The sequence below is a fragment of the Falco rusticolus genome, chromosome Z (genome assembly GCF_015220075.1).
Source record: "Falco rusticolus isolate bFalRus1 chromosome Z, bFalRus1.pri, whole genome shotgun sequence".
Taxonomy (NCBI): Eukaryota; Metazoa; Chordata; class Aves; order Falconiformes; family Falconidae; genus Falco; species Falco rusticolus.
The window spans coordinates 81,806,311-81,820,512 of NC_051210.1; the positions used below are offsets into that span (position 1 = coordinate 81,806,311).

Genomic DNA, 14,202 nt, shown 5'->3' on the forward strand with positions numbered 1-14,202 from the left:
CATTTATTGGTTCTTCCGCAAGCCTGTTTGGTCCACATTTAAAGAGCTCCTTAAATTCCTTTCATGACTTTTCTTTTGTTGCTGGAGGTCTCTGGGTATGACAGATGGGCTTAATTAAACTTTCTTGAGAAATTCCAAGTGGAGGGAAGCAGGGATATGAATAGAGTCCATGGTTATGGAGGATGGGTTGAACGGGAACAAAACTGGGAATATGTGCTTGAAGTCTAACAGCAGCTGTGGAGGGTCATTGCGCTCTTGCAAGTGCTTCTATGAGGTGCGGGAGAAGAAAAAGTTAGTATCAGTTATTGCCTTTGCATTTGTCATGTTTAATGTCATCAAAGGTTTGAGAAGTGTACACAATTTTAGAGATACTGCAAAAAACAGAACTATTTTGTTCTCTGGTGCAGCAGCCTACCTCTGAGCAAATATTTACAGCAACTTCTACACAGGTGGTAAGAAACTGTTTCAGAAGAACCTGGCTATGTTTTCTACATGACCACAAAGCAAGATACAGGACTTGGAAATGACATGATCCCCTTGCACAGCAGCAGCAGCACTGCACAGAAGCACAGAATTGTTTAGGTTGGAAAAGACCTTTAAGATCGTGAAGTCCAACCATTAACCAACATGATACCCGCAGACCACTTTTGATTCAGCCGCTCAGCGATGGGGACACATTCCAGGAGTAGCTGAACACATTTCTGTTTCCTTTTCCTGCCTCCTCCTTGAGAGCATTAAAAAATGTTTTAATTTATTTATTTTTCCTTTAGTAGCTGATTGTATCAGAGAAGCAGCTCCATTTCACCAATGCTTCACTGACTGCTGCAACCTTACTTCTGAGTCACCTTGCTACCAAAGAGCTGGTTAGCTGAGCTGGGAGCGTAGGTGCTTATTGCTCTTTGTGATTAACAGCCTGGTTATCCCTGCAGCTCTATGTTGCAAGTAAGTGTGTGCACATACAGAGAACTAAATTCAGGACAACATGCAGCAGCATGCTTATTACAAAACACCTGAGTTAGTAGTGATTTTAATACAGATGTCATTAGCACTACCTCCTCCACGTTACAGCCCTTTAACTTACCTGTATGTCTCGTATGAAAGCTACTGTCACACGTTCTTCAAACTCATTCACAGGAGTGTAGAGATTAAGTATCTTTACAATCTGTTGAAAACAAAATAGGATTACAGACAGTCATGAGAAGCCAAACTATTTCAGAATACAAAGCACCACCAACCCTTTGTCTTGATACGGCCATAACAAGCGTCCCATGACACTACTGGGAAGCAGAAGCAGCACAAGTATCACCCTGGTGTTCCTTTGCCTGCTGTAAGCCTCCGTGGACCTGTCAAAGCCACTTCTTACAGCAACGTTTGTAAATTGGGAATAGACTTGAACAACAGCTTTATACAGGAACTCCACTTGGCTGGCACACGGTGACACAGCTGACCACTTCCCAGTACTTCTGATGTCACCTCTACAACACTTCTCCTGATGCTCCCTCACTCCTGCTCCTCCCCTACCACCCCTTGGCTTCTCTCAAGAACACATGTTCAAGACAGGGCGATGAGAGATACAGGAGAAAGGATCTCCACGAACCACTGGAGATCAGCTCACACCTCTCACTTCTCCCTTCCTACAACATCATCAAATTAAGGCCAGGCAATCCAGCAGCAAAAACCCCTGAGTTTATATCCTCCTGGAACAGAGTCTCAAAGTTTGAGGTCCCAGCCAGCCAGCCTAGGTGGGCAGTTCTCAGTCTCCTGCCCCGAATGTGAATCCTTGGTGGGCATCCTGCAGACCTAGCCAGGTTAGACCCTGGCAAAAAACAACAGGTGGGTTTAAAATCCCAAAGTTCTGAGTTATACCATGACCTCCTCAGGGCTGGGTTTCATCTTTGCCGACTTCTGGAGCTCCAGCACCATCAGAGGCGCTGCCAGAGAGGAGCCACCATGGTGACCATCTCTGACAGGGTTCAGTACCTAACATCTGTCCTGAAAAGGACAAGCTGTCCCCACTGTGCGAATGGCACACTGAGTTGGGGCAGTGAAGAGCTGGCTCCAGGAGACCACCCTTTCCCTCTCCTTTAATTAGCAGTACCCTCTGGTGTAAATCTCTGCCCTGCTCCCTACCTGCTGGGTCGTGAGCGATGTGCACAAGGAGCAGATGGCCTCGGCATCTTCTGAGGTTTTCTTTTTCAGCTGCAGAAGCTGCGCTGCCTGAATCAAGGGCTCCAAAGTTTGTGCTGCTCCACTCTGCTGCAGATTCTTCCCATGCAACCATTCCTCCAGCTGGCTTATGTTAAACCTGGGTGAAAAAACAAGACAAGATGTGAGCTGAAAGTCAAGAAATAAGATGTAGCATTTCAAAAATCCTCTCTGAGACTTAAGGTATGTAGCAGTGCTGGTATACGTGGCTTTTTGTGATGCACATTTGCAATACCCATGGCAAGAGACAACCAGACCAAAGCTTAATACTCAACAACTTGGCAAAATTCATACTCTGTGTACCTTAGAAATAGACAAGCCATGTAACAGCTAACAGGACAAGGGATGCGCTTCTCTACAGCGTTCAGATTCGTTCAAATTTCCAAAGTCAACTAAAATTACACTTTTAAAAATCTTTTAAATGCTAACAAAATCCTACAAGGTACCCAAGGACCTCTGAAAACATCTACACAAAACATGTCTTTGCCTGTGCCCACTCTCAGGCTCAAGGGGAACATGTAAAGATCCACTGTGGGCAGAGGACAACAGAAGGAAGGTTTAAATAATTTGCTCCGAGAAGTAAGTTGATAGATTTATGCCAGGGCTGACAAATACTCATTGCCCCTTTCTGGCAGGTTTGCGCTAGCTGTCCTTTCAATTTTTAATCCTTATTACAACACTACACTAAGACAGTGACGGGGCAGGCAGGCCCCTAATCTCAGCCCAGCAGATGCCTGTGCTGCCGCTTGCGGGCAGCTCACAGGAGGCCAGAGGCGCACAGCAACAGGGGTTTCTGTTTAAGATCCACTTGCGGAATCGGAGCCTTCGGCACCACAGCACTTGTTACCTGAAACTCGCGGACATGGCAGTGGGAGAACACCACAGACTTCTCCATCCCACGTGCAATCCATCCTACCTCACCTGGTGTAGTCTTTGTGCAGCCTTCCCGCTCAGGCAAGGGTGGGGAAAGCCCACCCCAGAGATAATTACTGTAACATGCATTTAACTCACAAGTGGCACAGCAAACTGCATTGCACAGACATTACACAATGGGCGTTAGCTTTAACGGGCACTGCATCGGTCTCCTGCTGAATCCAGTTTCTCCCCTCACTTACACTATTGCATTTTATTTTCCTATTTTCCACTACCTTATAAAATCAACAAAACTTCGTTAAGCAGGTACATCCCCGTCCCACCTTAGCTGCATGCCCGTGCTCCACGAGCAGACATCCTTCCTCAGCAGGAGGTTGTTCAGGGCGACAGCATTGATCATGTAGAAAAGCTGCTTGAAGACCTGCTGCACAACCTCTGGGTCCAGACCCTGGTCACACATGACACTGTGGAATGTGTTCAGCTGGTGAATGATTTCGTCTAAGCTGTAGGAGCTGTCACCATCTGGCATGCTGGAGGAACGATTCCTGTAGCCCATCGGTTTGATACCCGAAAGCCCCTGGATACTCTCATTTTCCAGCACCGCAGACACTGAAAAGGGGGGAGGGGGGGGGAAATGAGCTAAAAAAGCCTGCATCCACCTAACAGTCACTAGAGGTAAGAATTGGTCCCTTCGTGGGCAGTCATAAACATGCAGCAGCCTCAGTGATGCACCACGATGGACACTGGGAGATCTGAAAGCAGAACTGATCCACAGATTACTAGTTTACTATGAAAATATGAAACAGTTGAAGCACACAAAAATATCTGTAAGATCATGCCTTGCCTCCCCCCCTGCCCCTTGGTGTTACTACACAGAAATCACTTACCATGCTGCAGAAACAGGGAACAGCTCTCCTTTGAGTTGTAATCAATTCTCCCTCTATACCCACCACAGAGCCTTAAATTCTGCAGTCAAAGTGATTAACTAGCTCAAAGGATTGGGAGAAATAAAGATAGATTAAAAGTAATAAAATTCTTACAGCCTGACTGATAGAGGAATGGGACAACTTTCTACAAGGAGCAGGAGGTACACGCAGTGATGCCACCAGATGCAGCCAGAATTTGCGCAATGACATTTGGAGGGTAAAGGGAAACAGTCCCAGACAGGAGTCCAGGCTGGGAGCTCAAGGGAAACACCAGTAGTTAGAAAATACAAAGCACTGAGGACAGACCCTCAATTAGCTTAGCAAGGAGGAGGACAGATGTAGCTGGGGAGGTAACTCTTGTTATACTGACTCACCCTTGCAAAACAAGGTCTTTGCTAAGCTTTTTCTTCCTCCCATTTCTCTCCTCCCTCATAATGCACACTTCCACATAAAGAACTTAACCATGAACCTGGTCTGGAGGGGAACACTGTTCCTAGAGACACCACCAGCACCACCTCACTTCCCTCACAGAAAGGAAGGAGGTATTTTCTATCATGGGGGAAATAAGCCTCATCCCTATTAGTTGCATATCATGGGGGAAAATAAAAACTCATCCAGGTTTGCTTCCCTAACTCCAGGTCACTGCTTACACCAGGACCTGCTTCAAACCAAGATTTTTTTTTAAATTTTTTTTTTTAGTGTAGCATATTTCTCTCTAGCAGCTGCGGGCTTTTCCTTCAGCGAGAAGTCATGCCAGCACCTTACAAAGGTCTGAAGAACACTCTGAGTAGGTAATTAAAAAAAAACACCTTCCTAAAAGCTAATGTGCTACAAACTTACCGATCATGGGTTGGAGCATGCCCTCTAATATCTTAATGAGCTGCTGGTAGATCTGGACGGAGAGGTGGCTCAGCACCTGGCAGTACTCGGTCAGGTCAAAGTTCTTCAGACAGTGCTCATTCTGCTTCGGTGTGTTTTGTGTCATGAAACCCTGAACAGGAGGAGATTAAAACACCCGGTTTCATTACTCCACTTCTAGTCCAGTGAAGTCACTGTATTAGTTAAAAAAAAACAACTTAAAATATACAATATATCCAGGTATGTTACCAAAGGACATTTTTACTCTATTATGGAAAAGATCAAGACTCATAAATCACTTTTGATTTACTCAGCCATTTGTTCACAAATTTTTATTAGAGGGATGCTTTTTGAAGAAAAGCATCATTAGCGGTAAGTTTTTCATTTTAACTTCCACAAGGATCAACCTTTGTATTAACTGCAAAATATATATATATATGAACTAGAAAATTTCAGTCCCTGAAAAACTTTTTCTAGCTATTTATTTATCCCTGTGAGTTGCAATGATTTAATTTTGTAATTAACACAGACGCTTTAATTGCCTATTCATACAGTGTTATCAGTTTGGTGTCAAAATGAGAACTCTGCAACCGTCTTCGTTGTTTGCCAACCAGTAAAATGCAAAAATACAACATGAATAATTTGAGTTGACTTCAGAATTTCTATATTTACCTCACCAATGAAAAAGTGCTTTTTGCACTGCAAGACTTGGGATTTTCTTTTTAACCTGTTTTCTTAAAAATTGGTTGGATTTCAAACTAAATGTAACACTATTTTGGAAACTTCTCAGAAAGATTCACACACACACACACGCCCCCGGTTTTTTGCACCAAATTATCAACTGAATTTGTAAATAGCTGCTTCATTTAACACAGTAAATAATGGCAAAGAATGTGAAATTTAAGTTTGGGTTGTTTTGGTTTTTTTACCCTGTCGTTTTCCGTAAGTAATTTTCTTTAAATGTAATGTTGTCACTCAGGCAGAAGAGGGCAAACAGGAGCATATATATTAGTAAGAATTGTCTAAATAACTTTTCTTTTTAATTTAACTTTTCAGGTCCTGCACTGAGGTTTTACACACAAGCCATCATCTTGTGAATGACCTGAGTAGTTAAACTGATTCCATGAAATTTTTTTTACTTATTCTTAAAGCTTGATTGCTTACTATATCTAACACAAATCAAGACTAAATGAGAAATGACATAATTTGGCTCTGCTGAAAATTTTGATACCCAGAACATATGACTGTAAGGATGACAGCGCGTAACATACTAAGAGGACTACGATAATCTGATTTTGTCGGAAGGGATCAGTTGTAACAAAATGTATTTCAGTTTATGAAATATTACTGAAGCAGCAAGAAATGAGAGTATTTCCTTCTGAAATCACACATTGTGGTTATGCATTTTTGCTCTCTTGAAGGGTTATTTTGATCTAGTTGAACTGAACAGAAAAAAAAAAGTCAAGTAGAAACAATCAGAATAAAAATCACAAAATTTGGAACAGTTTTCACCTGTCTAAAAATCTTGGGTAATGAAAAGCTGCGGGACCTACTAAAGCCAGGGGAACAGCCTTCAAAACAGCCTACCAGAAGGAAATCCCCTGCTCAGGCAAATCAAGGCGCATGGTTGGCTATGAAATTCAAAATACTCTGGTACATGTTCTGTTGGAAGGGTCTTGGTTTCAGCTCTCAAATGTCTTGTCTCAGTGCAATGGCCCATGAACCTCTAGTCTAGCTCAGACTAGACAGAAGGAAGAAATGTTTTACGCTAGGGATGGTGAGACACTGGCACAGGCGGCCCAGAGAGGTGCCCGATGGCCCATCCCTGGGAACATCCAAGGCCAGGCTGGACGGGCTCTGAGCAACCTGATCCAGCTGAAGGTGTCCCTGCCCATGGCAGGGGGCTGGGCTGGGGGGACTTTGAAGGTCCCGTCCCACCCAAACCATTCGGTGATACCACAATTCTAGGAACTGCCTCACGTTATATCCAAATTAACGAAAAGAGAAAAGGCAGAGATGACCCCATGTCGTTACCAGAGGGAAGTCACTAGACCCAGAAGACCTGAAGACCCTTCCTGGAGGAATGCCAACATACTCAAGATCAACAACGAGTTTCTTACCGCATCTCCACTGTACTGCTTTAAACAGTGCAGGAGGCGACACGTATTCGCCAGCCAAAACGACGTCATCTGAAAATCATTGCTGTTTTTCTGGAGGAACAAAATTAAAACATGTGAGACCACCCCCCCTTCAGCAGGTGCTGCTGACATAGCAAGACAAAGTGCTTTTGAGTTTCCCCACCCAGAATCAGGAAGCTCTCTCTCTGAGAATGTGCAGTATTAGCCATTTGTTCCCTGCAAATATTTTTTTAAAATCTGTGAATGCAAAATGTTCTTGCTAAGATCGTAGTTCTCCTTACATAAAGTGAAGCCGTAAGACTGACTTGATTTGGGAATCGCTATAAGAGCTGAACATCACATACTTTGACATGGTTATTACCATCTTGCACCATTCTCAACCCCAAGACAAGAGAGAACAGATGGACACCTACCTTCAGCACCTTCTTAATGCCATTCATAGTGGAAGTGAGCAAGGAGTGCACTTTCTGGTCATCGTTGATGTAATCTGCGTGTCTGATGCACATGTAAAGGATGTAGGCAGGAAGGCAGGGAACAGTAGCAGACACTGCCTCAGGCTTGAGATCTAGAAGTTTTTTTAAAGTATCTTAAAATTCACCAACTGCCACGTGAAGCAGGGAACACCAGAGCTGGAGATGTACCCAGGCAAACCCCTCTCCCCCCAGCCCTGTGGAAGATGAGATTTCATCTCTGCAGCTTGCATCCCTCCCTGCAGCACAGACACATAACCAGAAGCCCAACTGCAGGACAGACGGACCTGCTGGAGCCAGCCAAAGCAGCAGAGCCGCAGGACTAAGGCTCAGGAGGGTAGCATCGTCTGCACTGAAGTTTGTGACACTGTCCTGTTACACCTTACGGATGCGCAGGTAGCATTAGATCTTCTCTACCATGTAAAAGCCTACCCAAGCAGCACACAAATAACCTTAGAAAAAAGCTCCAGGAAGCTTTCAGGAATACCTCTCACAGGTCATAAACCCCCACCTCCAAATTCACAACATAGTAAAATCACTCTTTCCCTCAAGCTACTGAATCCTAATGGCTGATGTGGGAATTTGCAGCCCCTAAAGAAAAAGCCTGTCTGATGAGGGGAACATCAAAGACCACATCAGTGGGCTAACACTGCTCTTTGAGCACTTTTTAGATCCTCACTAGATTCTGCTGCAGTTATGGAGTGATGGCAAATACCAACACTCAGCCAGGGAAGCCTGACTTCTCTAATAGCGCTGAGTAAGGGAATGCTGCAGCAATTCTGATCAGAACTTTCAGCGTGAAAGAGCTCACAAGTTTATTATCTGTTATTATCTCATAAACCAACTACCTTTGTTTCATTGCTGTGCAAAATCCCTGTGGTCTATCCCTTGCTGTGCCCTCCCCATCTATTACCACGTTGTATCAAGCTCAGCAAGTTACTGCCTGCTGTAAAAACTGCAACCTCCTTTTTGCATTTTCCATTTTTTTGCTATTCCTAAGGATAATATCCATGCTGGTCTATCTGCTTAGTGCTGCGCTGCTTTACATACCAAAATCACTTCCAATGAAAACAGGCAGCCCCCAAAGGGATTAATTTGACACAATCTATTTGCCTGTCTTGAGCTCTCAAGTTTACAAACTCTCTCAGGCAAGAGGAGGAGGAGCCAGGAACAGGAGCAGAGCAAGTTCCTCACCTGTAACAAGGTTTTGGATGAGGAGTGGCTCATCTTCTTTGTGATATTCCAACATGCCCTGAAAATCTTTCTCCTTTCTCTGGACAGCAACTTGTATGTTATGCTCATGCCACCTCCCCCTCATCGGTACAATGGCTTGGGTTGCTGCGAAAAGAAAAGAGCACAAAAGGTGGCACCTGGCAATCAAGGACTATTCAGGCCCTTCATTGGCCTTAGAGCAGACACCAGGTCAAAGCGTTATATATTAAATTCCTAATAACATTATCAGCTTTGACAGACTTACAAAAATATAAAGAACCAGGTCCTGAATTACCAGTCAGCAGTAGTTCTGACTCTGAATGAATGACAGAATGCAAAAAGTGGACCTAACGAGGAAAAGATGAAGTTGTCGTTTATTTTCCAAGGAACCACAGGCTAGAAGATAGTAACCTTACAGGAAGCTTTTTTAGTGTATGATTTTCACAGAGGAGAAAAAAGGTAGCCAGGCAATGAAAAAATACCTAAGCATCACATCTTCTGCCTGGTTGTAAAGCTCAAAAACTGCGGTGACACACCGTCAAACGTTGCGCTTCCATAAAAGTTTAATAAAACAGAAGAGACCAGCATGCAAATACTGCAGTAAGCAGCAGGCTGCTTGCATGCAAATTATGCTGACAGAGACCAGCTGTGCTAGCCATGGAAATCCTCCAGTTATTCAGCTTGATTTCACTTAATGCCTAGATTTCCAAAATTAGCTCCTGAGAATGGGATTCTCTGATTAATCATGGCATCTCCAGTGAATGGGAAGCTCCTTCTATACAACACAGATGTGACATTTAAGATTTTTTTTCTGATCAAGCAGAATATACATATGTATTTTAATCCTAAGTGGTTTTAATTCCCCCTCAAAAATTGCCAGATCAGAACAGTTGCCTGCTAGCCACTGGTCTCCTTCTCTATATGACATACATATACATGCATGCTTGGGTCAAAGCAGTAACAGCAATGACAGCAAAAAGGTTTCTTTAATTACCCTCCAAACCCTGGTACGCCAATCATCAGATCAACACCTCCAGCAAGCGCTCACCCTGCATCACTTCATGGACCCTCTTCCAATGTTTTGTTTAACGCCATCAACAAGCTAAAGCTACTGCAGCACAGCTGTACTTGCTCAAAGGCAGCCGAAGCATGACCTAGGAGCTTCATCTGGACTCTCAGGTCCCTGCTGTCGTGCCAACAATGAGCTCAGAGCTTAGTGCAAGTTAAGTGCCAGAATGAGCAAAAATCTTACTTTAATAGAAAGAAAAAGAAAAATCCTGCAGCTCTCCAAAGCTGGCTGACAAAGCAAAACCAGAGTGCTGTTCCCCCACCCCAATGTCTACCCACAGCCAAGTCACCTTCAAAATCCCGGACCTTCTTCAGGTAAATCTTCAGCTGCTTCCTCAGCTTCTTTTCATTCTTTTCCAACTTCTCTAGCAATTCTTTAAGAGCCTGAAAAACAGAAGATGCATTGGGTTAAGAAAAAATAATAACTAAACCCAAAACCAACTCATCTGGGGTGAGTTTGAGGCTGGGGTCACTTGGCAGTCTGGTCTATGCACTGCTACTGCACAGTGTAAGCATCCTGGTAGAAAAGCCATGTTGGCCCTGGATCACTCAGAGAGACCTTCACCGAAACCACAAAGACTGTGGATGTCGTCTGCCTGCTTTTTCCAGAAGCAGGCTACAGCAGGCAATACAAAACACCACCCAATCCATTTTACTCCTGGCTGTTAATGATGTTTAAAACAGTTCCAACACTATTTAGAGACCGGAGTTGTTGAGAAAGGCAAAAAGCCCTAACCTGAACTCAGGAGGGAACAACAGTCATTCCAGACCTTGCACACAGGTACAGGAGTGAGAAAGGGAAAATTTATCATCATCCAGGCCAACTTTTTGGAGTGGCAACCGCCCCTCCACATTCCCAATAAATCCCAGTAAGAAAAAAGGATCATGTTGTCTTTTTGTGCATAATTAAGAGTACGGGGGTCCTCAGCAATCTCATTTGGTAGGCAATGCCACAAAGTAGACAGGCTTAAAAAAAAAATTTAAAAAATGAAGTACCTAGGGAGTCAGAAGAGTCATACAGCCATTGAACAATGGTTCAAGGCCAAGTACCAGCGCTCCCAAGTGCACCAGTGGGAGATGCTGAAGGATTCTGCGGAGAGTTTATGAGGGATGGGGGAGACCCCAGCACTTCCCCTTTCCCTTCATGCTTCCCATCTCCTTTCTCTCACCCTGGTTTTTTTCCCCTCTTCCTTAGGCTGTGCACTCAGTTCAGCCTCTTACCAGATTTTCACTGGTGAGACGTGTAGTTTCTTGCTGAAGTCCAAACTCCACCTGGGCCTCTGGTAACAGCTGCAAGGTCTGCAGGAAAGCCTGCTGCTGTTTCTCCTGCTCTTCTTTCATTACATCCACCTGGTTTTTCAGAGCTTCTACCTCCTGCTCATGCTCTCTTCTCTGATCCTGGAGCTGCATTTCCAGCAACCTGAGAAAAGGACCACATTGATCAGACTGTGATTTCAGCATCATGGTAGTAACCATTGTTTGGGTTTAGATCCTTCTAAGTCGGCTAACTCAGGAGATGCTCCTGGTCAACCTCCCTATAAAACTGACACAAAGTGGTGCTACAGCTATTATTGCCACATTAATCTGTCATTTGCTATGCTGCAGATTAAATAGTTTTGAAATTAGAGACATGAGATCAAAATTTTGTGGGTTTTGTTTTGGGGTTGTTTTTTTTTTAAATAAAAGGGAGAAAAAAAAATCAGGAACTCCCTTTTTTCTGTAACTGTATCACAAATTTGGGTTCCTTTACTCTTCCCGTTAGCAAAAAGCAAATACATGGCAAGAGAGCGGTACAGATCAACACTTACAGGCTTTTTTTTGAAAGCTCAGCTTGAAGGGCATTTATTCTTGTGCTCACCCCCTTTCAAACATCAGTTCTTACTCTTGAAAACTGAACTGTATGTCTTGCAAATGACTCTGTTCAATTGGACTGCCACAGGCTTCATTTGCTACTGCTAGGAGTTTCAAGAAAGGTAGAAGGCGAAACCCATCATTCCTTCTAGTCGTTTGTAGAGCTGCTACTTATCTTTGCTTAAAAAGAAGTATATTCATGTATTTCTCAATTTTCATTCATAAACTACCCGCAGAAAACAATGCACAGGGCAGTTTTCCATCATCTTGATCAGTTCCTGCTCTCATTGTTGCTGCTGGCTTCACCAGAAGGAAAGAAGACTTCTCTCCTTGTACTCCATGATATACAAACACAAATGCCATGATACACAGCTGACAGAAGTCACCAAAACTAGCCCTTCTCCCACTTTTCAGTGAGTAGCCAATTTTTTCTCTAAAAATTTGCCCTACCATCCTCTCCCACCCATCTTTCCCCTACAGCAGCTCTCCCTCCATCCCTGCCCTGAGCCTGTGCACAAGGTCAACCCCTGGGGGGGTGGGGGAGTGGGAAACGCTGGCCTAAAGGGTTAGGACATTTAGTTAATGTATTACCCAGGCATTTGCTAAACCAGCATGCCTTTGTTAATCCAGCAGAAGAATAATTCATCACTGAGATGCTAACTGCTTTCCTGCACACACTCATGCTGATGGGCATGCTGATAAACCTGGCAAGTGATACAGTAACTAATTTTTTAAGGGTAACTCCTACCCTCTGCTTAACAGAAATCTCCACCTGCTCTTTCAAGAAGACCAAAATAAGTGACTCCAGAAGGTATGACACGCAGAGGAAGGGCCATCAAGCCAGAAACTGCAAAGTATTACTCCCAGATTACACTGGGCAATGGTGGCAAGGAGGAGGAATGATCCAGGGGGATAACCAAGCCCATGTCCTTGCTGTAGCTCATGGATGTGCTCTCCTCAGCAGAGCTACGGGCAGCCACACACCTGGCTCAGGGGCTTCATCTCTTCTAGTATCGGATGCAAACAGCAATCCTTAAAGACGAGGAAGACTCTGGTGTCAACAGCTTGGCAGGACACCCAGGACAAGCACAGACACAGAGCTGTGCCAGTGAGGAGAAAGCTACAACTCTTTTGGGTCCACTGGGAAACTCGTGGAGATTCATGCCTGTGAACTGTCTCCCTGCAGGAACAATTAAGCATTTTTTTGTTGTTGCTGTTGTGGGTTTTTTTTGTCGTTTTTTTGGTTTGTTTTTTTTTTCCAGGGCTTGCATAAAAGAACACATGCCTTCTATGAAAAATTTCAGGATGAAAAGTATTAATCATAGTATTAATCATTCTCCAGGGTTGTTTTATTTTGGGGTTTTTTGTTTTTGTTGTTGTTGTTTTACCTCTACTCCTACATTCCAGCAAGACAGAAAAGCATGTTTTCCAACTACAGAAACACGGGAAATAATGCACACAGCCTCATAATCATGTCAGGAGTTATATTCTTAATAGGCTTGGGAAGTACCTGCCTACCATGAAGTAAGCATCAAGTACTTAATTTTCATTTTATTTCTTCATATAAGTTCAGATTAGCCATGAGCCAGCCTCAGAAAAACATGCTCCTTCTATGAACTGGAGTTCCTACATTGCTTTGAAAAACCACATGAATCATCGCTGATATTTTTCCTGTTATTGTCTGGTTTTACTCTGGTATCTTGAGATGCAACCACTTTAGACTATAAAAAATATTTTAAACTTTCCTCTCCATAGCATCCTTAATCAGCTCATTTCATCCTCTATAAAAACCATATACATCGGCACCTCATAACCACCCTGCAAGGAGAACACAGGCTGATTAACATTTAATTATCTGCTCTTCCAAGCACCAGGCTGAACCAGGGGAAGAACCCAGCAGTCCTTCTGCCTAGCTGTGTTTCTAGATGTTCATTAGCTTGGAGATGAGAGATCATTACAGAATCACCAGCTTCCTCAGGACGTACAGCGGCTGCAGGTACTGCCCCGGTGTGTCCCGCTGGGATATTTTCCCACCAGACCAGGACACAGGGAAAGCCTTGGAAGGATGGCACTGTGGCATCCACCATGCACCTTCCTCCTTATACCTATAGACAATGCATGGATGGGAGCACACAATCCCCAGAAGCATGCAAAGAAGACAGCATCACAACACAAGCATGGGGACTCCAATTCTGACATGTCAAGGACTGGGAGAAAACAGTTCAGGGAGGTACCGTATCTTAGCGTAATTCAGGAAAAAACCCCCACATCTAAAAGGGGGGGGGGGGGGGGGGGGGGGGGGGGTTGCCTTCCTGGAGAGTACAGCTTCCTGCCACCTTTATCATACAATTTCCCATTAACCTAACATAATTCTTACTGAATCACAGCTCTGACGTTAGTCACAACAGCTACCACCAGGCAATGCCCAATTAGAATTGCAGTGACTTCCCTAATTTTAAGAGGAAGGTCTCAATTCCATCCACAACTATTGAGTTGTGGGTGCCCCGTCCCTGGCAGTGCCCAAGGCCAGGCTGGATGGGGCTTGGAGCCACCTGGTCGGGTGGAAGGTGTCCCTGCCCATGGCGAGGGGTTGGAACTAGA

General features: G+C 44.1%; 1 protein-coding gene across 2 annotated transcripts in view; it reads right to left on the reverse strand.

The window, feature by feature from the left end:
- Window positions 1-14,202, reverse strand: part of MYO5B (myosin VB) — a 148,940-nt gene continuing 134,738 nt past the window's right edge. For both annotated transcript variants that reach the window (XM_037374114.1, XM_037374113.1), the window contains 10 exons: window positions 10,972-11,170; window positions 10,041-10,134; window positions 8,665-8,808; window positions 7,414-7,565; window positions 6,983-7,072; window positions 4,845-4,995; window positions 3,402-3,687; window positions 2,131-2,305; window positions 1,082-1,162; window positions 1-267 (listed from right to left, as the gene is read on the reverse strand). In XM_037374114.1, coding sequence (XP_037230011.1) covers window positions 115-267; window positions 1,082-1,162; window positions 2,131-2,305; window positions 3,402-3,687; window positions 4,845-4,995; window positions 6,983-7,072; window positions 7,414-7,565; window positions 8,665-8,808; window positions 10,041-10,134; window positions 10,972-11,170 — 1,525 coding nt within the window. In that variant the 3' untranslated portion in view covers window positions 1-114. The remainder of the gene's footprint in view (window positions 268-1,081; window positions 1,163-2,130; window positions 2,306-3,401; window positions 3,688-4,844; window positions 4,996-6,982; window positions 7,073-7,413; window positions 7,566-8,664; window positions 8,809-10,040; window positions 10,135-10,971; window positions 11,171-14,202) is intronic.